This window comes from Drosophila albomicans, chromosome 3, assembly GCF_009650485.2.
Source record: "Drosophila albomicans strain 15112-1751.03 chromosome 3, ASM965048v2, whole genome shotgun sequence".
Classification (NCBI taxonomy): domain Eukaryota; kingdom Metazoa; phylum Arthropoda; class Insecta; order Diptera; family Drosophilidae; genus Drosophila; species Drosophila albomicans.
The window spans coordinates 19,359,826-19,385,724 of record NC_047629.2 but is presented as its reverse complement, the minus strand read 5'-3'; the positions used below and the strand labels follow the sequence as shown (position 1 = coordinate 19,385,724).

The following is a 25,899-nucleotide window of genomic DNA, read 5'->3' as shown; positions in this document are numbered from 1 at the left end:
AGAAAAACATTTTGAATTTTATTAAAAATATAATTACACTTATTTAGCTTTATTTTATATAAAATCAGTAGAAAAAGAAACAGAGTTATGGCCAAAGTTAAAATCTATGATTTTATGTAATTAATATGTCATTCACTACTATATTTCCCTCCCTCCGGCAAAAATTCTTCTAATTCAGAATCTTCAATTTCACAAAGCCGAACAGAGATATTGCTATCTGATCCTGTGTCACCAGTCGCAATGGGAAACAGATATACTTCCTCGGAGTGTCCTATAATAAAATATTCAAATTAGTATTTCATTTTTAAGATGCATCTGTTTCCTTTACACTTACCGCTAATAGTTCTTCTATTTGATAACTCTTTTTTCAACATTGGTGCTTCGTTATTAGAGCTTTCTGCCTCCGTGTCACTTGGAGTATGTATCGTCGGTAAATATGAGTCAGGATGTCGTAAATATACTTTGCCTGTGAATTACAAAATAAAATTATAGTTAATTTTGTATAGGAAGCAGTGTCCTTTTGTTTATACTCTATATTATTTGTCCATTGCGACTGAATTTGTATATTACAAAATATTAATAAGTAAAAGGTAAACGGAAATATTTATATATTAATGCATACTACACAGAACAAACTAACATTTGAATCGATAAACTTGATTATAAATTGTTTAAATAAACTGGTGATTCAAATATATTCAGCTGAAAAACTTACGCAATCGATTTGATTTTGTTTGGAAAGGCACTGAATGCATGGAAATAGGTAGTTTCATGAATTTTAGGTTAATAATATACTTAATAAGATCATACCTGTATTAAGTTTATAGTCTTCATTCTCGCTTTTATTAAAAGAACTAAGTCTTGAACGGGGTTCACTATTTAAACTCGGCAACATAAATGGATGAACACAGCTTTCAACGTCAGATTCCACATATTCGAATACCATATCTTCATTTAGAGCAGCCATGTCTCTTGTGGGATCGACATCTTCAACTACATAATAAAAATGTAATTAGTTAATAACAAAAATTGAAATTCGACGAGGAGTTTAGCAAGCTTACCGTGAACTAAATATTTTCGCTTCGATTGCGACTCGTTACTGTCATTACTATGGAAGCTCGAAGAGTCTGCAACCTCTGCACCAGGAACTTCTGTTATATCTGGCAAGGGATTATGGCTTTTACGAACCCAATCCGAGCAGTCCCAGTGATATTGCCCATTACTTAGGGCAGAATCAACAAAGTTTGCATTCGATGTCGAATGGCACACATTTGGCATTGGAACTTGAATAAGTTTCCCACTTGAAAATCGATTTGGTGGTAGCGCGTAATCAATTCTTCTTTCTGCGTAACGATACAAATAATTAAAATAAATATTTTAAGTAACATTGAAGAATTGGGAGGACAAATAGGACTTACCATTATTTAACTTATTCTCGCTGAAAGTTTTTAAATGCATTTGCTCACACCACTCTTGTTTATGTGCGTTGTCTCCATCGACAAAGTTACTAGTGTTGATGTTCACATGCTGGTTAGTGAGATTTACTTTTTGATATTCTAATGGTATATTTTCCAACTCATCACCAGCTGAACCGTAACTTCGTAGAATATCCAAATTATTTACAAAGCTTGTATTACTAATAAATAGGCTATCGTTAGTTGGAGGTGAATAGCTTATTGGTCGTTGGCTTATTTCCAAATTGCTTATTTTAGCATTCGATTTGCAAAGATTATCCTTATCGAGAAGTGAGTTGAGAGTTGCTTGTTTGAGAGAGTGTTTATTTTTGTTCTTTTCGATTCGATTTCGAGAGTTCGGAGATGGATTTCGTTTGAAGACAAAGCAGCAAAGTAAAATTATAATCATAATCAGCACAATTGTTATTCCTGATATTATACCACTGATATGCTCAATTGAGAAGTTCTTCAGTTTCGTAGAAATAGAGTTTGAATACAGAGGATCTCCACAGCTCGCTCCGGTTAGGAAAGATGGGCATATGCACCTGAAGCTACCGGCTTCATTGATGCATGTTGCACCATTTCCGCAGGGTTGATTATCGCATTCATTTACATCTATCTCACAATTGGGACCCGTAAATCCTCGGCACATGCAATGCGATACTCCATCGCCTTCTTCACATATTCCTCCGTTCTTGCAAGGATTTGGAGTGCAGAATTTACCATATTCACATCTTCTGCCAGACAAATGTATTGGACAAATACATGTGTAGTTGTTTGGTTCATGATTATCACAACGGCCACCAAACAAACACGGCGCTGATGAACATGGATCTAAATCAATTTCACATAATTCACCAGTGAATCGTGCATGGCAGTTACATTTAAAGATGTCATTTCCAAGATCCGTACAGACGCCACTATTCATACAAGGTTGAGTGCCACAGACTCCCAAGCTAACCAAAACATTGGCTGGGTCACATTTGAACTCAACATTTGTAAATCTTTTGAGAGCGGCAATTGTGCTTCCTCCGGAAATATATAATGGCAGTGGTTCCATAGCAATTTTAATGTTCGCCATACAGCCAATGAATCCTCGTTGAATATCTTCGTAGCCGATAATTGATGGATGTGGTCGAACCTCAGCTCCCACAAAGATATCGTTTGACTGAATATTTAAAATGCCATTGACTCCAGGTGCGCTGCCTTGGGAGACATGTTTATTATCTACTGTGAGTTTGGCACTATTCAATGTGCGTTCCAAGGTGATTGTATGCCATGCTCCATCAGAGATGTAAATGCTAGAGACACTCACAACGCCTTCGCCGGATCCCAAATCGAATTTGTACTTCACAGCTCCGTTTACGATTTCCAAAACATTATAGTCAACTTTTCCGCTCGCATACAAGAGAGTGCCGCTCTGTTGAACTGTTCGTATTTGTAAAGAGTAGGCGAACTGATTTTCCAAAGTATTTCTGGCCTTTGCCTTGTTTATTTTGTAGTGTGCATAACTTTTGCCGCCAAATGAAACTGCTGTTGATAAATTAGTATCACAGGTGCCATTGTCACATTTCAATGATTTAATTTCGCAGAATGTGCCCGAATATCCCTTTGGGCATACACATTGATAACGAGCTGCCGATTCTGAAGGTAAACAATTCCTTTGTGGTGGACACGGATCCGAAGAGCATGCGTTCACCGATTCATTGCAGTTCTTCCCATCAAATCCAGATTTGCAAACACATTTTTTAACTAAACTATACGTGGGCGAAGCAAAACTTATCACATCAGTGTAAATAGTAGTTATATTATTTTTCTCCAGACTAATTAATTGCTTGCAAATTCCATGAACACATATATTTTCTTTATTTTGGCAAAAACTTGGAACGACTTCCTCGATGATCAGATTTGTGTCGTTTTCAATATCAATTTCCTTGCTGATCACAGCTAAACGTATTTCATCACTGCTAAAGAATGCATCTGATGTTGGGATTATTTGTTGTTTGCGTACGGCAAATGCAACATTTAAACTTAAATCAGTTGAATACGCGTCTCGCTTTGACAGTCGTTTCTTCATTTTCTCTTGCAAAGAAATCAATATTACGTCTTTTTGGCGACATCTCATCACATTTCTAATCGATCGAATAAAGCCCTTTCTGTGACTCAATAAAAACTCTGAAGCGGCTATTTTACTAAATCTGATTACGGCCGCCTCTTTGACCATGTCCATTGTTATCAGTTCGACATTGATTTTCACAGTCGTAAAAACGGTGTATTTGCCATCACTGACTGAGACATTCAGTTTGTAGACACCAATGTCAAGGTTGGATATCGAATATATTTCGCCAGACTTTTCAGTAATTTTAAATAATTTTGATGTTTGATATGTTTCGTCATTGCTAGGCGTCAAAGAGAACATAAGTTCATCATATTGATCTTGGTCAGATGCAAATACTTTTCCCAGAAACGCAGCAGAAAATTCGTCTTCAAAAGAATTTACGGTAACTTCTAAAGGTGTTATAGTGGGAGGATATTGACTTTCTTCAATAATTTTTATTGTCACCCAAGTGTCGGAATAAAGTGGTGGAGTTCCATTATCAAACACACGTATTTGAATCGGGTACTGATCTTGTAGTTTATGATTGAATCTCGATGCAGTACTGAGAGAGCCGTCCTGCTCTAGGCGAAATAGGTTTCCTTCGTTTCCAGAGCGAATGTCATACGTGAATGGTGTGGAATTGGGGGATTCATCGGCGTCAGTTACCTCAAAGGTAATAAACACATATCCTAGCGGCCGATTTTCTTGTAAAACTATACTATAGTTCGTCTGCGAGAAGATTGGAGGGTTGTCGTTGGCATCCAAAATAAATATGATGACTTGTACACTATTGCATCGCTCTGGAGTTCCAAAATCGCAAGCTTCAATTTCCAATGTGTATTCTGCAATAGTCTCTCGATCTAGGGGCCTCGCCAGGCTTATTGTTCCGTTGTTTTTATTTACATGGAATTGATGTAAGATATCACCTTTAACAATCTTATATTTTATAATTCCATTAATATTCGAATCCTCATCTGTGGCCTTAACATCAATAATTGGTAAATCGACTGAGATATCCTCTCTTACGTTAATTCGATATATGTTTTGTGTAAATGCTGGAGTGTTATCGTTCACATCATTTATAGATATATTTACATAGGCAATGTTACTAAGTGGCGGGCTTCCACCGTCGATAGCTTGAACGGTGAGGAAATAGAATTTGGTTTTTTCATAGTCCAGTGATCCATTGACCCATAACACACCTGTTTTTGAATTCATACTAAATTTACGTTGTTCATTGCCACTAACAATATAGTATAAGATTTCTGCATTAACTCCAATATCCTTTGATGTTGCATAGACCTTGCATACTTCAAAGCCCTCTGTGGCATTTTCAAATACATTACTTGCGTATTTTCGTAGGCTAAATTCTGGAGGATTGTCGTTTATATCCAAAATGTTAATAACAATATTCGCAATAGATGATAGCATTGGTTTACCAAAATCTTCAGCCTTGACTGTCAAATTATACAATGAAATTGTCTCTCGATCGAGGTTCTTTTCTAATTTAATAATTCCGGTCGATTTTGATATTACAAAATAATCACTATTTGTTCCCAGCAATGAATATTTAATTTTTCTATTTATTCCAAAATCTTTATCCGTGGCATGTACTTTTGTAACCAGAGTTTGCAATTGGGCATCTTCGAGAATGCTTACTCTATATTTGGGCACGGAGAAAATGGGTGTATTGTCATTTATATCATTGATTGGTATTATTATTTCGGAAACACATTCTCGAATTGATTCCTTGCCATCCTGAACATGTGCTAATATCTTGTACTTTGGAGTTTGCTCTCGATCAATTAGTTTTGCTACTTTCAAGATGCCAGTCTCTTTACCAATGACAAAGTCGTCAGATCCCTTTCCAGACAAATAATAGCGTAATTTGAAATCATTACTTGAGTCGAAATCCATTGCTTTTACTTCCACAATTGTTGTTCCGATTGCAGTGCTTTCGTTCATAGCAATATGATAGCGGGGCTTCAAGCAGAATGGCATATTATCGTTAATATCTTTAATATGTACTTTAACATTAGCTTCGGCAGTGAATTTTCCATCAGTCGCTAAGATGCCTAAGTTATAAAATGATATTTGCTCTCTGTCCAGTGGTTTTGATATAAATAATTCGCCTGTCTTTCCAATTTGAAATTGAGATTGGCTATCTCCAGAAATAATGTAATAGTCTATTGTTTGCTTTTCAACATCCGGATCAATTAGTAAAAAGTTGAATAATACAGTTCCTGGTAGAGCATTTTCGAAAATATGTATTGGTTCGATTGGCAGCTTAAATTGTGGAGCATTGTCGTTGTAGTCAATAATTTTGATCGATACTGGTACTTTAGAATCGTGTTTTGGATGTCCATTATCTGTGGCAATTACTTTCAAATTGAACTCAGATTGTACTTCTCTATCCAAGGAAGACAAGAGGGTGATCCATCCGGTATATATGTCAATGTCGAATATATTCCTCACACTATTTGATTCATCATCAAAGTAATATCGTACATCTCCGTTTGAACCAGTATCAGCATCAGTGGCAGTAATTTTAATTATAGATACGACTTTATCTGTATTTTCTGCGATATCAGCACTATAAATTGTATTGTCGAATTTCGGATAATTGTCGTTCTCATCGGTGACATGAATAAATACATCAGCATATGCGAATAATACTGGTAATGTTGCTGTTTCCGCCACAATTACTAAATAATGTGAATCGTTTTGCTCTCGGTCCAAAGTTTGCATTAAAATTAATTCTCCATTCTCAGATACGGCGAAAATTGAAGTTTCCTCCGATGTCGAGAACTTTATCGAATAATTTCCATTCACATGCAATTTTGTCAATACAGTTCCTGGCGATGTGGATTCAATTATTTTAAGACTTATATGACTTTTTTCAAAAGTTGGAATTATCACATCGGAATCCACTATTTCGAAAGATACTGGTACATCGTTGTGTAATGGCGGCTTTCCTGAGTCAGAAGCACGAACAAAAAATTGGAAAACGGCTTTTTCGGAATTAACTGGAACACTTTTAAGAACGATGTCGCCACTTGTTTCATTTAAATATATTTTGTTCTCCAGTTCGGTTTTCATGGAGTCTGGTATAATGGTATATTTTATATCGCCATTTGCATTGATATCTTTATCAACTGCTGTCACCTAAAACAATTAAATTAGAATGGCGATTTTTACAAATATCTTAATATGACCTTTTTAGTTTCAGGGCATAAAATATTTAAAGAATATGTTGTACTTACAGTCAATAAGGTTTCGTCAAGCTTATTCGAAGAACTTATAACAAGTTTATATTCTTTTACAAAGAATTGTGGAATGTTGTCGTTGATGTCTTCAATGGTTACTCTTAGAGTTGCAAAGCCAAATTTACTTCCCCCATCAATTGCCTTTAAGTGAAGTACGTACTCATCCTTTAATTCGCGATCAAATGTTATTTTAGATGTGATAGTGCCAGTATTCCGATCGATATCAAAGTACTGTTTCATATCTTCAGATGCAATTTCGTAGTAAATTCTCGAATACTGTCCGAAATCATTGTCGATTGCCTTTACCTAATACAAAAGAATCTCAAGATCAATATTAATGAACTATATATTTGGAATACTTACAGTAATAACATCCTGTCCCTTTGCCATATTCTCCGATACTGCTGCTTTATACACCATCTGCTCAAACTGTGGACTATGGAAATTTTCTGGTACCAATGTGATTTTGAGTCGGGCAAAACTAGTGTGAATGCCATCAGAAACTGATATATTTAAAATAGTATTTAGCTTATCGGTAAAGTTCAACATATTCTGTAGAGAAATAACTCCACTTTGTTTGTCAATAGAATACGTTTGCAATTCGTTTCCATCTACAATTTTATATTGTAAGAAGTCGATGTCGGATAGGTCAACGTCATATGCCCTTGGTAATGCAACAAATTGACCGCGAGTCGCTGCCACAGATAACTTTGTATTGAATGACGGCTCGATGAATTTTGGTGAATTGTCGTTCAGGTCTTTAACTATAAACAATATTAAATGTTATTACAGATAAATTCACAATATAACTATTTTAATAAAATTACCTGTAATAAATACATTGCATTTCGAGGTTAATGATGGCGAGCCGTGGTCTTTAACGTGTACAACAACATGATGGGACTTTTCCAGCTCATAATCTAAAGGTGTTTTTAAATACAATATTCCATCGGCAACGTCAATGTAAAACGTATCCGAATCATTGCGTCCGTTAATCGATTCAATAAAATACGATAATTTTCCATTTGCCCCAGAGTCCTTATCAGTTGCGTTGATTTGCAATACTTGTGATCCAAAAGGTATATTTTCTGGCAGCGTTATATTGTAGTTATCCTTTTCGATTTCAGGATAACAGTCATTAACATCAATTACAGTTATTGACAACAAAACATCTGCGAAAATTCCTGAAATGCTATCCGTTGCTCGTACTAAAATCTCATGCGTTTGATTTTGCTCGTAATCCAGCTCATTAACCACATATAAGGAACCTTTAAAATTAAAATACAATAACATTAGTGATGGTCGGCTGTACATATAAAATGAGAATTTAATATTAAACAAATGATTTATTATTTTTAGTCCATTGACCTGCCACCTACATATTGATTGACCTCTTGTCGATTTCAATTGCACCGTTTCTTTTGGCCGTCCTTCTCAATTACTCATCATGACTTGCAGCGCATACAAAAATAATCGGGTATCAAACGGTCAAAGCTTTTTTCGCCTCCTCTGATGACCCGCCACTTGTGCCAAACAAACCATGATGACAATTAAAAACTTCTCAAATTTAATTCCAGATATATAAAATACACAGGAGCATTTCAAATCGAATTACCACAAGGAATGGAAACGGTACACAGTGAATGTAAGTCCTAGCATTTAAATGTATAACTTTTGTTATGTAGTAATATATAAATGTTTACCTGTTCTATAATCAATTTCAAAATATTGATTAATATCCTCAGATGATGTTGTGTAAATAAGTTTTCTTTTCAGTGGACTATCGGCTTGTATAGATACAAACAATGCGGAATACATTTCAACGTCTTCCTTCACGCTGACTGAATAGAATTGTTTTTCAAACACCGGCATTGATCGATCGATGACCTAACAAATTATATCAAAGTTATTTCAGATTTTCGTTTAGTATTTTCATTAACTTTATATTTACCTTTATTTGAACGGGAACTTCTGTGCTGCATGAAATTACAGCACCATCATAAGCTGCAACTGTTAATTCGTATTTTCGATTATGGCCCTCAATACTTTGCTTAATTGACAACTCGCCAGTCTTTCTATCGACTTTGAAAAGTTCACCATTTCCTTTTCTTAATTCGTAGCGCACTTCACCGTTTTCTGCACTGTCCAAATCGATTGCTTTCACCTGCATAATAACTGACCCTTTCGTATGTCCAACAGACACTGAAGCATAATACGGCATATTCACAAATATGGGGCAATTGTCATTTATATCCAATACTGATATATAAACTGATGTTGTCGCTCGTCGAACACTGCTATCATCCATGCTGAATGTTGATGACCTTGCTTCAATAAACAGTTTATACATATCCTGTTGTTCACGATCGAATATCTGCCCAGTAGTTTTAATTGCTCCAGAAGTTATTCCAATTTCAAACATATCAGTTGGATTAAGTATTCTGTATTCGACATTTTCATTAAGCGTATTTCCAATAACATTGGTCAATCCAATTGTCACCACTTTTGTTGTATTTTCAAATGCCGAAAACTCATAAATCTTCTTTTGGAATATGAAATTCGAATTAACTATTGGTAATATTTTGATGTTCACAAGGAGAATAGTAGAATACAATCCATCTGATGCACGAACATGTAAAACATATTCATTGTAATTGAATTCCACTCTTCTAAAAATGGTAAAGAAAAATGTTTTTAGTACTATTGATTTTTAAAAATGGTTACACCTATAGTACCTTGTAGTTATTACTCCTGTTAGGGGATGAACCTGAAAGCATTCTTGGTTGTTGCCATCTACAATATCATAACGAACTATGTCATGGTCGGCATCAACGGCAGCAATTTTTGTAACGAAAACATTTTCAAATGTTGGCAAAAACAGTGTAACGTTGTGATCTCTATCCTTAAATACGGGTGGACAGTCGTTAACATTAGTCACTAGTATTACTACATGAGCTTTTGTATTCGAATGTAGCCTTGGTTTGCCCATGTCACTGACCTGAATAATAAATATGTTGTAAATACATAAATGTATAAAGAAAATGTTATAAAGTAAGTTAGCACTTACCGATACAGCAAACGAATAGTTTGTATTAGTTTCATAATCTAAACCGCGCAAAATTTTAATAGCCCCAGTAGTCGAATCTATTTTGAAGAGACTGCTTGCCAAGTCATCCATAATTTTATATTCCAACATTCCATTGAATCCTACGTCTGGATCATACACACTTAAGGCCAGATGACTGAAAAAAATAAAAATAAAAAGTTTTGTAATCATATGGAATGTTTTTAAAAATGTATTTTCTAACCGTTTTTTGTTTTCGTCAGTCATGTGTACATATGAACCTATGCTGGCAGATTCCGAAACAGTGCCAATGTATTCAGTTTCAAGAAACTTTGGTATATTATCATTCACATCCAAAACATGCACAATTATGTTTTGACTCGACGATGCAGAGGCCATGTTAGTTCCCTTAATTGTGAGGTTAAATAGCCTTTAAAATAGAACAACACATTATAATAAAATGCTTCCAAAATCTTATTATTCTAGCAATTACTTGTTCACTTCGTAGTCCACATTGTTGTTAATGACAATAACTCCCGTGGAAGGATTGATCCGAAAGCTTTCTTTGTCGTTGCCATCGATGATGTCAAAGAAAACTGATGATGATGATCTCGCTTCCACTTGCGTAACAAATGATCCAATACTCAAATTCTCAAATATTTCCAAAGAAACTAAGTTAGCAAAGAACTTTGGTGGATCATTATCTGACATTGTGATTATGATATGGACAGGCACTTGAGATGACAGTGGAGGCTTTCCCAAATCAGTAGCTTTTATTTGCAGCATATACTCTTGCATTTTATTGATATCCAACGTGTCAGTCAACGATATAATTCCAAATATTGGATCAATGTCGAATGTACTACCAACATTACCGCTGATAATCGAGTATCGTAACTCAGCATTTTGTCCGCTGTCTCGATCGATGGCTGTTACTTGAACAAGCTTGGAACCTACCGCAGCACTTTCTGGAACTTTACTTTGAATTATTTTGGTAGTGAATTCAGGATAATGATCATTGTGGTCATGCACATTAACTATTATCTTTGCATAATTCCTTTTTTGTGGAGTTCCTTGATCTTTTACAAATGCAATCAGTATATGTTGAGAAGTTTTTTCAAAATCCAGTTTCTGTATGACTATAACATTGCCACTTATTGAATCAATCCGAAACAATGTTAAAGATGATGGATCTTGTGTCGCATGAAGGTGATAAAACAGCTTTTTATCTTCATCTTTGTCAGTGGCATGGAGTTGCATAATAACTGATTCTTCTTCGATATTCTCAGATATATTTACGTGATATACTTCCTTCGTAAATTGTGGCACATTGTCATTCGTATCAACAACTTTCACAAATAGGTTAGTGTGCACTATATTTGAGCCATCGGTCACGGTTATTGATAGGTTGTAACTTGTTTGGGTCTCATAGTCCAAGTACTTAGACAACAGAACATTTCCAGTATCTCTTCCAATGTAGAAATGATTGCCTTCGTTTCCTCCTGATTAAGTACATAACGCCAATGGAGTTATAAATATTAAGAATAATAATTTAATACTAATAGGGAGAATAGGACAACAAAAATATAATATAACGCTTATGGAGATATACTTACGACTAATATTAAACCACAATTGGTCGTTATCCTCGTCAACTGCCAGAATTTGAGTCACCAAGAAACCAGGTTTATCGTTCTCTGTCAAATCTACTATGCTATTCACCGATTTCGGCAGTATTTTGGGAGCATTTGGAGAATTGGCAGCAATAGGTATAACCAGAATGTTAACAACTGTCGTTTGACTCTTTTTAGGGGTTCCGTTGTCTTCGGCTTTCACATTAAACTCAAATTCAGCGTCCGCTTCTAATGGCTTTGTAATAAAAATATGCCCACTTAAGCCATCGATTCGAAATTTGTTCTTTTTCTTGCCAGACTTGATAGAATATGTTATTCGAGCATTTTCTCCTTCATCATTGTCTATTGCATGAACCTAATATAAATGGTAAGTAATAATACATAATGAGTAAGTAATGATAACAATAATAAGACGCACCTGGAATATGGATTCGTTAACTTTTAGTGTTGAAGGTACTTGAATTTTATAGACACGTTGATCGAACACTGGGCTATTATCGTTAATATCTAGGACTGAGACCACAACACGAGTAGTGGACGTCAATGATGGAGATCCGTTGTCTGATATAGAGACCTGGAAATATTAATGTTAAATTAAATAAACTTATTTAATTAAAAATGAGAGAGAAAGTCTCACCTCTAAAATATGTTCTGCTTGATTTTCTCTGTCTAACCTTCGCTCCGTTGTCCTCAGTATTCCTAAATAAATTGAATTAATACCTTAAACTATAAATTTCATGTTTTTATTCCTACCCGTATGTGGATCCATTTCGAAATAACCAACAAGATTGCCAGAAATTATATTATACGTAATCTTTTGGGATGTATCCTTATCGGGGTCGATGGCTTTCAGTTGAATAATTTCATGTTTTCCTGGACTACCCTCTGTTACGTTAACATAATAAACTGGCTTGGTCGTTAATGGAATATTGTCATTTTCGTTTTCGACTTCAATATAAACCTTTAACAACAAAAATAAAGTATAAAATAAATGTTGTCTACGATATATGTTATACAATAGTCTTACCTTGACACAATTACTTAGTGGGACTATAGCATTATCTTGAGCGCATAATGTTAGCCAGTAAGAATCTTTTGTCTCCGCATCAAGTTGAGTTAAAGTGTGAATTTCTCCTAAAATGCCAGATATTTCAAACAAAATTATTTCGGAAAACCTAATTCTTACATACCTCTATCATTAACGGAAAAGATGCCGAGACCATCGCCCCCAGTGATTGAGTACGATATCTTAGCATTAAGATCGACTCCATCCAGATCCCGGGCGGTGACATTCATAACGAAAGTGCCTTTGGGCATGTTCTCTCTTATTGATCCCTCAAAAATAAAGTCATCGAACTCAGGAGCATATCGATTCTCGTTCACATCAATAATTTCAATGACAATGGACATATCAGATGTTAATGATGGATCTCCGCAGTCGATGGCGCTTATTAACAGGTTATGAACTTGAAGGTTTTCATAATTCAAATATCTTTCAGTGCGTATTGCGCCAGAATGCTTATCGATTTTAAACAAGTTCTTCTCCTGATTATCCTCTTGAAGCGAAAATAGGATTTCTGCATTTTGTCCAATATCCTTGTCTATGGCTTCGATGACAGCAACTACAGTGCCGCGAGGCACGTCTTCGCGAACTTTGAATATATACTCTTGCACTCCAAATATTGGCGCATTGTCGTTAACATCATCGACGAAAATATAGATAACTGCTTCGGCTGATAAAACAGGAACTCCACCATCTTTCACAATAACATGCAGCTCGTATTTATCTTGCTGCTCTCGGTCTAAGGGCTTACTTAGTATTATACATCCAGTGGTTTTATTAATAGTAAATTCGTTATAGTCAACAGATAAGCTATAAGTGATTTCTGCATTGATTCCTAAATCTGCATCTGTAGCATGAACACAATAGATAGTACTGCCATTTAAGCCATTTTCTTTCAGTCGAAGCGTCGCTAAAGGCTTTTGCAAAACAGGAGGATTATCGTTAGCATCAGTTATGGTAATGGGAAGCATTTTGGAATCCATCTTTGTCGGTTGGCCGAGATCATAGACAGTTATATTCAAGATATACTCGCTTAAACGTTCCCTATCTAAGTATCCAATTATCTGCAATTCTCCGCTGTCTGGATCTATGCGGAAGACTGAATCATAATCCCCATCGGCAATAGCAAAAACCAATTTGCCATTGTAGCCCAAATCTCTATCTCGAGCTTTAATCAAAGCTACTGTTGTTCCCAGCTGAATGCTTTCGTTTAGGGTAAGTTCTTGGGGGAAATTGATGAATTCAGGCCTATGTATATTTTGACCATATCTACTAGGCGTCAATCCCAAGTCATTCACTTCCGACAGAGAATCATTCTTCATGTTATTCTTCTCAGCTAGGGCTAATGTTTCGGCAAGTCTTCTGGCTACTCCAGTCTCGCGACACTCGAATGTACCATATCCCATACTCGAGTGTTCCTTTGAATATTCGAGAACAAGATGAATATCCATGCTCATCTCATCGGAGAAGTGAGTTCCATCGGTAGCAGTTACTTTAACAACACGATCATTGACGGCAACATCCATTAGATTGCAACCAATCGACATACTTCCCGTCATTGAGTCCAAGTTAAAGCAACCATCCTCATTTCCAGATATTAAGCGATAGGATATAATGTCTCCCACATCAAGATCAACAGCGGATAAAGTAAAAATTTCTGATCCAATTGGTGCTAATTTCGTAACTTTTCCATAACAATTAATTCGCTCAAATTGTGGCCTATTATCATTAATGTTTTTAACCGTAATATCTAATGCAATTTCTGTTTGTCTTCTATACGGTAATCCCCAGTCTGATGCGCGTATAAGCAGCGTGTAAGTCCTTCGCATTGTTTCATAATCGATCAGGTTAGTTGTTTTCACCACTCCCGAGAAGTGATCAATTTCAAATGGAACTTCATTCAGGTTTGCTATGCTATACGATATGTAAGCATTTTCGCCGGAATCTCGATCTTTAGCTGTCAGTTTCGTTACAAACAATCCGGCCAATTCATTCTCATTTATGCTTATATTTTTATTTGTATGCTCAAATATTGGATCATTGTCATTCATATCCTCGATTGTAATCTTGACTTTGGCCGACGATTGCTTCCGCGAACCAACGTCAGCCTGATCAATGGCAGATACAGTTAGTGTGTAAATAGATTTTGTTTCAGCATCAAGTCTCTTTTGCGTATACAGCATTCCAGAATCAGGATTAATCCGAAATTCGCCCCCCTCATTGCCACCAACAATTTCCAAATAAACCAATGCGTATTTGCCTAAATCAGGATCGCTAACCTTCAGTCTAATCACTGGCATGTTAATCGGCGACGTTTCCGGTATGGAAACATCGTAAATTTCTTGTGTGAAAATCGGTACATTTTTGATTTCTGGAAGTATTTGTATGGCAATGGTTTTGAAAGTATGTCTGGATGGTGTGCCAAAGTCTTCAGCTCGCAGTGTAAGATTATAAGTATAGTGTTGTTTAAATAGCTTTGCAAATTTGTTCAGTTCAATATAATACTCGTCCTTCATTTCAGTTGGAAGTAACTGAAACATGCCATCTGGATTCCCATCGACAATTTCCAATTTTCTTATCACGCCATTCTTTCCAATATCTTTGTCATTTACTTTAACGATTCCGTAAATGAGCGAGTCGGAATTGGGTACGACACTCGAAAAAGTCTTGGCATTAATTTCAGGCGCATTTAAATTAACCTACATATTAAATGGAAAAATGAATATATTTTATATATATTTATATAGCTTGCCAATATAAATATTATTCATATAAATTCAGGATTCGTATAAGTTCCTTAAGCTAGCATTTATATTTTTTGCACAAAATAATTTTTTTAAATATGAAGGCATTCATAACATTTTCAATGACTAATTTTAAAGAGAATCTGCTCACGAACTTTACAATATTTATTGCCTTCAATACGCTTGTAAAAGTGCAACCATTGGGTTGATCTACTTTTTCCCCAATGCCCGATAAAAATTGTTTGGAGATAAGATTGTGGTCACATTTCAGTCCTAACAACAATTTCCAAATAGACAAATACACCTACGACTCATCAAGATTGAATATGATGATTAATGTGCGTTACGATTGAATTCCAACAGTTGAAAAAAGTTTCATACACACATAAGTTAGGTACAAAAAAAAAGGTCTAAATATGTAATTTTAAATGGACGAGTGCAGCTTAACAAAAGAGTTAAATATAGTAAATGTTGACTTACCTGTTTGACTGTTATTGAAACTCTCGCTTTGCTCGACTGGTGGCTTTGTTGCTGAATCGCAGAGCCCCTGTCATTTGCCAAAACAATAAGTTCATGATACGAATTCTCGGCGTAATTCAGGGGATTCAATATTGAGATATCGCCGGTAGTGGGGTGAATAGCGAAATATTCACTGTCGATTAAAAAACTATAATAAATTTCACCATTTACTCCTAAATCAGCATCGTCCGCAATAACTTTCAGAATACTGTGATGTTTTTGAGTGTCCTCAGGAACAGTTACCGCATATTCAGTTGGATAGAAGAGAGGACTTAAGTCATTTCGATCTAATACTTGTATATGAACAGTTGTTTCCGTTTCATAATTTATGCTTTCGTTTTTACTACGCGAGTGCGTCACATGTGCTCGAACCTTAAGAGTGTATTCATCAGTTTTCTCTCGGTTTAGAACGATATTACTTGTTCGAGTTCGAATGCACAGAAAGGCAAAATTTCCGACCAGTCTCTCTTCAGCCTTAAATAGCTTATCCTTATCGCCATTAATTATTCGATATCTTATCTCATAATTCGAGTCCACTAAAATTCCGGCCAGATCCTCATGCAATACTCCTTTCGCATATGTTTTGCCCAGACTATTTTCTGGTATTGTCACATTGTATAACTGATGGCGAAAATCGGCCTTGGTATCCAAAGGTAACTTTTGTTGAGAATGCGTCGTTTTAGCTCCAGTGTCCGATGTTGCCAATGAACACTGAATCAGGCAAGAACAGCAGCTTAGCAGGGAAATCCATAGAAGTGATATAACTTTTTTTCTTTTTAAAGCTCCAGCATATTTTTTTAAATTCATATTAGACATTAGCTATTGTTGTTCACATGGTATCCAGTACTACAAAATTAAACAAATCAAATATAAAACCAAATTAGTGAGTTTTCACACGTTTTTTTTTAAATTATTATCACAATATTTATAGATTGTTTGTTCTTGACACTTGATTTATTTATTTAAACAACACTTTTCCACCAAAATAATTTTGTTCTTCATTTAAAAAATCACTTTTCTACACACATCAATTTATTTTATTCATTTAGAAGTAATGATTTAATTAAAAATAATCATTCGTCACAATTACAGAACAAATTTAAATAAGAAACAGAAAAAGTCAACAAATTGCTGAGCGGAATGTATTCAAATAATAATAATCACGACTTCCCAGAAAATATTGTGTACTTCATATCTGCCTCAAAAATTAGAAACGAAAACCTCAAAAATCAAAAATATATTTTCACACATTCGATTCATAAGCGAAAAACGGAAACAAGGCAACCCTAAAGAATGAATTAAATTACTCTATTCCCAAATTATTAGGAATCGCCTTTATATCACCTGTTGATATTCCTCATAATTTTATTTTCTTACTGTAAAATCAATGAAATATTCATTCTTCGCACATTGAATTATTTTATCTGTGACATTAACGTATTTAGGCTAATTTTTATTAACTTTAAAAAGTTCATGAACAACAAACTCATCTCAAATTTCAATTAAGATTGGATCTAAATTTTTTCGTATTATTTCCCTAATGTAAAATTTATAAAGAATTCAATCTACAGCCATCGAAAATTTAGATTGGACATTCTAAACGAATAACACTAACAATTCGCATTGAGAAAATGAAAATATATTCGGATTTTATTTATCCAAGAGTGACCGATTTTTAAGCCACAAATATTTTGTTTATTTGGCATTGGGCTGTGTATAACAATTTAAAGAAATATTACTTAAAATTTTATTAAAAATTCACATTATTGTCAATTATTCTAAATCTACAATTGACAGTTATTTTTTTAAATTGTGTTATTGCAGACGAATTTCAATAAGAAGATGTAGCTTAAATTGTTATGATTTTACTAAGGGGATAAATATTTTTAAATTGTCGTTTAGTTTCTTTAATTAATCCTAAATTATCTCAAACATGTTTGCTGAACCAACATAAATAAGAGTCAATATATGCGAAATGGTGCTTTAAAGGTGCTAAGTTCGATCTCAATTTAACTTCCGATTTCATATGCAAGAAATACTTGAAAGGCGAAAATGCATATTTGCAAATTGCATACAAAATTCTTCAAATTTATGGCAAACTTAATCAATTCAACTTTAATGCCGTTAGCTGGCCATTCTTTGTTTTAGCTATGTATAGTATAAATAATCCATTTTCAATAGCAGGTAGGAGTTTTCAATTCAACACAAAGGAATAAAACAAGAACTGCTTCGAATTAACATACCACTAGAGTTTCAGACAATAAGCACTATTTCATCTCGAATAGTGTAAACTTTAAAATTAATAGATTTTAGATTCTTTGTCCTCCACAATTCAACAATGACCTCAAACTGTTGCTTCAAACTCAGTTTAAATTAAATGCGCAAGAAAATTATTTTAGTTTCTGGGAAATCAACTTCACCGAATTGGAATGGTGTGAAAATACTGTCTGTCTTTATCTTATCAAATTCGTTCTGAAGAAACTAAAAACAAACAAACACACGAGAAATGCCGGATTACTCAAGCCTCCATAGTGCTCTCTCTCTCCCACACATACACATACATTACATATGGATCTGTATGTATGTATTCACAATTACATCTACACTTTGAACGCGCACTACATTCTTACATACACATGTAAGTATATTTATGTATATGGTATGTTTTTATTTCCACTGGCGGTAAATAAATAATAAAATGCTGCACTTTGATGACACATTTGCCGCAATCAACACAAATTTTGTTATTGTGAAATTCTAAACAATTTGAATTTGTTTTGTTTTTGATTTGAAACAATAGCACAATCATTTATGCGATGCACTCATTCGAATTAAAAACTATGTATATTCCATTCATTTTATTCACGTTCTCTTATGTGTGATTTTTACATTTTACATTTTGTATTTGTTTAATCCAGGTGTATCGATTAATTTCCATTGTTTACACACAACCAGTCGACAACATTTCTGAGCGCAGATCAGTGGTTATCGATTATTTTCTACACTTAACGATCTTGGCGTTGCCAGACACAAAAGTGTTGGCCTAATTAAACAATACATACTTTTTATGAGTAACACCTTGTTTAATTGTTACTATTGAACTATTTAGCGGCAGATTTGTTTATATTTTTTGTATCTTCATTGAACAATTTTTGGCAGCATAGATTGCGCGAATTAGCGTAAGATGGCGAGTTAGTTCCCACACACACGCACACATATAAACTATATGCACAAACATAAATACAAAACATGAATGGCCGTCTGCATATGTTTGTACATGTTTATGTATAACATTAACTTGATATGTTATTATACATTCCAATATTTATGAATCGCTGTCCGTATTACAGATTAAACTCAACTTTATAATACATCTGTTAATAAGATTATGGAATTGGGAGACACTTGTTTTTAATTCATGCTATGCATTTGTATTTTAGGTACGTATGTATGTAATTTATGTTGTATGTTTGTTTGTTTTTCTGTGCACATAAAAACTCGCCGCGTTTGCACATACATTCTTACATTTTGATACATTTGTTTTTTTTGGGGAATTTATTGAAATCGAGCCACCAACTCGCGCTTAGACAGGTTGTGCACTTCAAGTTCTTAGTGCGCCCGAATCCATGTAAATGTAAATCTACATATACGCTCACACGCACGCACACAATTACTACATTTGTATTCATACAAGCTCCTGTGAATGTGTATTTATGTATGCCAAATTGATGAATATATCTTTTATACTTTTATTAACATATCCATCAATATATGTATATTTCACTAAACAATAAAATATTTATATGTACCACTTTTGTTGTAATTTAAATCAAAGTTGATTCTCACATCCATATACACACATACATGTATGTTATGTACACATAGCACGTTAAATGAAGTGCTTAACAAGCGTCCGCGACACACGACCGTACGGATGAGCTACGCCAAAGACTGTGTAACTGCTGCGAGTAAAAACTCGCTGCTCAAACATGAGCGAACCTTTCTAACTTCCATCAGCAGGTCAAACCAAAGAGAACGACCGTAGAATCAGACGCAAACATGTTTGTACAGAGTTAGGTAGAGTTTCTACTGCAACTTGCAACTGCAACATCGAACCAAGTCCCATAATTTAACATTTTTAGCCAAGTTTAAACTTTAAAGGTTTTGCTGGAGTGGGTCTGGTCCAGTACAAAATATGCTGGGGTTACCTTAGAATATAAGGCAACATTTATTAATCTTTTCATTATTATCTTCAATTTTTCTAGACTATTCAAATCTTTAGAAATTTATTTCATTTTACCATTTTATTTTCAACTCAGACAGGAATTATGATGTGTAGTATGTATCATGTTCAGGCCGATTTTTTATACTTTAATACTTCGAATAAACTGATATTAGATGATAAGATCAAATTCGTTTTTTTTTTAAACTGTAACATATCGCCACTATTGACGAAATTACCTACAAAACGATAAGTTATTTAAAGACTTATACAAAATATTGGCAATGGAGGGGAAACGATGGGGAAAACTTGGGGTAAATAAATATAAATCCCGCTGTTAGCATACATCATGATTTTCCCAAATACTGAAAAATTACCGATTTTAATTATCCTGTTCCTTGCTTTAAATGGTCCCACTATTCGCTCAAATATTGCCAACTTCCAGATCAATTAGCTTTTGTCGTGCTGAAACTTCCAATGACATTATGGGGAAAATTAAAATCCTTAAATTACCAGCTTGGATATTTTGGCGCCCTTCCAATATTTTTAATCCTTGTTTAAAATTGGTCCCACTGTATTGCCGACATCGGAAGGAATTAGTTTTTGTCCTGGTTTCCTCGAAGAAATATCCTTAGGCAATCAGCAATTGCCGATTTTGTTTTCCTGTTCCTAGTTTTAATATCTTCTAACAGTTGGATATTCTCATATTGTCAACTTTTGAAATCATTCGCTCTTGTGTTTTTTCATCCATTATTATTTTTATTTCAATTTTATTTCTTTAAAAATTGCACAATTGCAAATGGGGTTGATTTGTCGTTATTTTTTTATCTTTTCGACTTAAAAAAATGACTTGACTGTGTTTACAAAGAAAATTTGTAATTCAATAAATATTTTCATTAATATATTCCCACTAACTTATAATGCCTATTAAAACATAGTATATAAGCGCCTTCAAATTTTTTAAGTTGCCAAAGGCAACATGCCTAATATTTTTCTTAACAGAAAGCACAATAATTCGGCATTTTTCGAATATTGTAGATGGTGAAGCAAAAGCTGGATGCTATTGTAGCTAAAAGCCTGACCGCAACTTGAATTGAAAAATACATTATTTTCCGTTTAAAAATATACCAACATTTTTCATTCTCCAGCTAATGTGTCACTAATCAATCGATGAAAAAAGGTTTTAAAAGCAACTCAATATTTTTCTGGCAAATGATTTGCATTTTATATTTTTGTAAATATTCACCATCATAGTAATCCTAAATATATCGATTTTGAGTTGATTGCGGAAGTATTTGTATATTCCTCAAAACTTATTGGTATATTGTAATGTTCAACTTCTGGTCACACTGTTTGTTCCCTATGCCACTGTGTGGTGTAGTATAAAAAAAAATTGTGTTCTTAAAAAAATGATTGAAATAAACAAAACTGCAATCGGGATTGCAGCAGGACTCGCGGGGACACTGTTTATAGGATATTGCATTTATTTTGACAAAAAGCGTCGAAATGATCCCGACTACAAGAAGAAAGTTCGCGAGCGTAAGAATGTGCCTGTAATATAATATTTATGTATATAATTTATAACATTTATCTATATATACTTATATAGGTCGTCGCCGCAATCGTAAGACCGGATCAGCCAAGCAAGGAATGCCAAATTTGAATGACCATGAAGCCATTGAAAGGTATTTATTTCATATTAAACACACATATTACATAATGAAGGATGCACGTGGGTACATACTACATGTGTACATACATACAGATATGTACTGTATGTACATATGTTTGCATACTGTATGTGTGTGTATGGTATATGTTATACTACTTCAGTGCCAATTTTTTTTTTGTTCGCTAAAGCCGACATATCGATTAATTTAATTAGAAAATTTGTATGCATAGATATGGACTGTAAGATATAAAAGTAAGTCGGTCGTCAAATTCAAATTCTTTTGTAGTATCACAATCTTGTGTATTTTTATCTTTGATTTCATGACGAATTATACAAACTTAATATTATCTATAATTCTAGGAAAAATAGATTGTGCATATTTGTTTATTACTTTTCCAAAACATACCACTAGGTATCAAATTTGATCTTCTATTAGGCTAAACTATTTAATTTCATGATACTGTTTCGCAGTGTTTAGTTGCATTGAGAATTCAAATACTTTATAAATATTTACTTATCACTTACCCAAAGTCGAGCACCTCTAATTGCATACTTATATTTTTCAGATATTTCCTTCAGGAAATTCAGCTGGGCGAAACCTTGATTGCCCGTGGTGACTTCGAAACTGGCGTTGAACATTTGGCGAATGCAATTGTCGTCTGTGGCCAGCCCGCTCGTCTACTTCAAGTACTTCAATCCTCTCTGCCGGCTCAAGTATTTGCCATGTTGATTATCAAAATGCAAGAGTTCGGAAATCGTGCTGCCGAATCCAGTGATGGTGGTCTTGCCGGTTCTGGATCACGCTCCAATCAAATTGATAATTCCGCAAACATTTTAGAAACTTCAGGACATGCAGTTATTGATGACTTGGAATAATATTTTGAAAAATTAATAGAAGAGCCTGGCATATATATTTCAACACAACAAACAGATAAGGGCTTTATTATAATTTAATAAACTGCATTACAAATGTATTGTACAAATATTGATTTCTCAACGTTACCGATATACAATAATAAGCATTCATAGTTACGCCGAAAGAGTTTCATCTGATTACACAGCGCTTATCTTAAATTACAGTCAACGACGCTACTTATTATCTTTCTGCTGTCGGTTAATCACGACATTAGGCGTGGAAAACTTTCATTTTTTGCTGTAGTTAATTTCATGAGCAATCTGTTATAATCATGGATTCTTACCAACAGCATTCCTTCCAAAAAATGTGATGTAGCTGTCAGAGTTGTCATTTGAAATTAACTCAAAGATATAAGGATGATTTAAATAATTAAGCCAACTTAATTGTTGGAAAAGGAAATCTTCGGCACTTCTGTAATTTTGTATAAAGTGAATACGTAATACAAATCCCTTGTATAAATTGAGATCGGCATCAGAAATCGAATAAAAATTGTTATTTAGAGCTTCATATCTTTATTATTCAGAGCACATTTATTTACATTTATGAATTTACAAAGATTTCAATACTTTCCTAAAGCGATCCAGCACAATATTGGCATGATGTTCCTTAAACACTAAGGCTGGACGGAAGCGAATGGCATTTTCTCCACAACCGCCAGTTTGAATTCCGTTGAGCTTCAAATTGGCCACGATCGAATCGCGTACTTTGCCATTAACGCTGTTGACAGCCAAATATGTACCACGTCCACGAGTGGAGTTGAGAAGATTTGGAAATTCTTTTTCCAAGCTCAATAAACCGTCTTTCAATACTTTACCGGCACTTGCCACATTACCCATTAATTTCTCCTCCTTAATCACCTTTAATATTTCTTCCAAAATAATTACTTTGCCTGGATCCCCCATCCATGTGTTGAAGATCCTGTAAGGTTCTTTCGGCACAAAGTCATCATTATGGAAATATCCACCAAGCTGAAGTTTTTTACTGAATGTAACGACATCTGGCGGACTCTCAAGGTTGAAATGTTCATGGCACCAAAACTTGCCAGTGCTTCCGCCGCCAGTTTGAACTTCGTCAATTAAAAGGGCAGATCCATTTTGCTTGCAAATTCTTTGCAGACCCTGGAAGAACTCGGGGGAAGCTTCATTGTCACCGCCTTCACTTTGAATGGGTTCGATGATAACACCAGCAACTGGCTTGCCCTTTTTCTTATAAACTTCAATCAGATCTGCGACCTCGGCCAGGCATTTCTCATCTTCTTTCTTATTTTCTGCAACATTTTCTTCCAATGGGTACTTGTATTGTGGGAATGATGCAATCGGCCAGTCAAACGATGGAACGTCCAGCTTATGAATATATTTGGAATGCGTTGTAGATAAAGCTCCCAAGGTGCGACCATGGAAAGCGCCCTTGAACGACAGAATGGAAAGTTCTGGAGCTCCTGGTGGCATATTTACCATGCAAGAGCATATCTCATCTTCAGTAAGTTTCGCAGTACCACGAACTTTATTCTGGTACCTGTTAAAAAATATTCATAAGTAATCATATTTTCAATTATTGTTATCAAGTATCATTGAAAATAGTGCATACCAAATAAAAATGCTTTTAAAGGCGTTTTCGTTAGAGCATGAGCCGCACATCATTGTGGTAATTTTGTTCAATCCCTTAGGTGCCACTTGTAGCAAAATTGATTGTAGCTTATCGGGCCATTCCTTTCCGGGAAACACACCAAGAGCGGGTCGGTTGACAAGGGCTGAAAATGAATATTATAAGTAAAACAATCTATTCTAAAGGGAGCATCTATTCAATATAATCAATTTATATAAACTTACTTTTAATATTCTTGTCATCCTTGAAGAGATTGAGAAGCCTAGGGTGGTTATAGCCTAGCGGAACTGAGGAAATTTGAGTATAAACATCAAGCAAAACGTTTCCATCTACATCTTGAATGTAGTTTCCTGAAGATTTCTCATAATCGGCAAAATATTGAATACTTCCAGTACTCTGTAAAATATTCAAATAAAACAAAAATCTTCTTTACAGATATCTTTATCATATACTACCGTTTATCTCTTAAACAAATTAAAATTGTAGACTCTGTATTACCTGAATTTCACCTAGTTTTTTGTTGAGTTCAACCGATTTTGGACCTGGAATGGTTTTAGTGCGTACAACCGGCTCCTTAGGTTCCGCTGTTGCCGAGTAGAATTTCACGGAATTTACTCCTAAAAATACAAGCATACATACATCATTGTCAGTTATCTCATATAGACAATTGCAATCAATAAAGGCACGTGTAGATCGAAATTATCTTTTATATACACACACTATGAACATATTTCATTTATTGAGTTTACCAGCATTATTCAGTGCTCTCAGATGTGCCTGCGCTATTGGCAATTTGTTGAGGCCAAGGAAACGCATTTTAACTAGAGTTCACCAAACACTCCTAAACTGCTGGATGGTTAAAACACAAATAAAATAATTAAGCTTTCTCGCGATACATATGGGCAGTACTCGGTTTGTTTGTGTGTGTATACAACGGTACTTTTATATAATACATATTGAATTGGTGGATATTTAAATGACCCAGAAAAATATCATGGTTCTGCGTCAAAAGAATTATGGTACGCTATTTAAACGAAATTTTTAAGGAGTTTAAAATATGAAACATGTAAGTTGTCTTAATTGGATTGGATAATACCGAATTATTCTGTAATTATAAAAAAATGAATTTTAAGAATATATCTATGTACATATTCATAAAATTACTTTTTTTACTTTTCTTCGCTTCGCATACTTGGCGATTATAAATATTTTGATATTAGTCAGTTTATCATTAGGAATTTCTATGTGTATAAAATTTATTTATCTATTCTCCGGGAGAATAATTAAATCGTTAATTTAAAAATTTGAAAAATATTTTTTTTTGCACAATATATGCTTATGCTTTTTTAAGCTTTTTTCAATACCGAATCTACTTTTAATATTCAGCACCTACAAAGATGTGAAGATTTTACTGAATGGCAGTCAAAAGGAAAGCGGGATCATGTCAATATAATTTATTTTAATATTTATTTATTTACAAAGCATAGATTAAAATATTAAACAAAATACTAAATAATGATTACCAGCCTACATCTTCACAAATCTTATCTTATTTAACTTAATAAAGAAATATATATATAAAAAAATATAAGTTAAAAATTAATTAATTAGTAGTTTTTTATTTTCAATTTAATTTTAAATT

At 34.3% G+C, this 25,899-nt stretch overlaps 3 protein-coding genes across 5 annotated transcripts; 1 reads left to right on the top strand and 2 right to left on the bottom strand.

Annotated features, from left to right (window-relative positions):
- Positions 1 to 16: 16 nt before the first annotated feature.
- LOC117571700 (fat-like cadherin-related tumor suppressor homolog) lies at positions 17 to 19,796 on the bottom strand. 3 transcript variants are annotated; one of them, XM_034253996.2, is made up of 23 exons: positions 19,652 to 19,796; positions 15,804 to 16,688; positions 12,707 to 15,278; positions 12,544 to 12,650; positions 12,270 to 12,477; positions 12,154 to 12,215; positions 11,935 to 12,090; positions 11,499 to 11,871; positions 10,376 to 11,384; positions 10,127 to 10,312; positions 9,886 to 10,060; positions 9,554 to 9,816; positions 8,770 to 9,487; positions 8,522 to 8,705; positions 7,646 to 8,086; positions 7,182 to 7,582; positions 6,816 to 7,124; positions 1,419 to 6,717; positions 1,062 to 1,343; positions 811 to 993; positions 716 to 745; positions 335 to 466; positions 17 to 271 (listed from the first exon to the last, which is right to left on the bottom strand). In XM_034253996.2, the coding sequence occupies exons 2-23, from the start codon at positions 16,656 to 16,658 to the stop codon at positions 129 to 131; spliced, it is 14,088 nt and encodes a 4,695-aa protein (XP_034109887.1). In that variant the 5' UTR covers positions 16,659 to 16,688; positions 19,652 to 19,796; the 3' UTR covers positions 17 to 128. The 3 variants fall into 3 exon arrangements, with proteins under 3 accessions (XP_034109887.1, XP_034109888.1, XP_034109889.1); XM_034253997.2 differs by having other exon boundaries at positions 19,707 to 19,760; XM_034253998.2 differs by lacking the exon at positions 716 to 745.
- A 1,592-nt stretch (positions 19,797 to 21,388) lies between these two features.
- On the top strand, positions 21,389 to 22,768 carry LOC117569159 (mitochondrial import receptor subunit TOM20 homolog). The gene is made up of 3 exons (XM_034250223.2): positions 21,389 to 21,603; positions 21,674 to 21,749; positions 22,303 to 22,768. Exons 1-3 carry the CDS (start codon positions 21,474 to 21,476, stop codon positions 22,610 to 22,612), a joined length of 516 nt encoding a protein of 171 aa, XP_034106114.1. The 5' UTR covers positions 21,389 to 21,473; the 3' UTR covers positions 22,613 to 22,768.
- A 379-nt stretch (positions 22,769 to 23,147) lies between these two features.
- LOC117569158 (4-aminobutyrate aminotransferase, mitochondrial) lies at positions 23,148 to 25,162 on the bottom strand. The gene is made up of 5 exons (XM_034250222.2): positions 25,007 to 25,162; positions 24,756 to 24,874; positions 24,482 to 24,653; positions 24,240 to 24,402; positions 23,148 to 24,167 (listed from the first exon to the last, which is right to left on the bottom strand). Exons 1-5 carry the CDS (start codon positions 25,071 to 25,073, stop codon positions 23,201 to 23,203), a joined length of 1,488 nt encoding a protein of 495 aa, XP_034106113.1. The 5' UTR covers positions 25,074 to 25,162; the 3' UTR covers positions 23,148 to 23,200.
- Between the last annotated feature and the right edge of the window lie 737 nt (positions 25,163 to 25,899).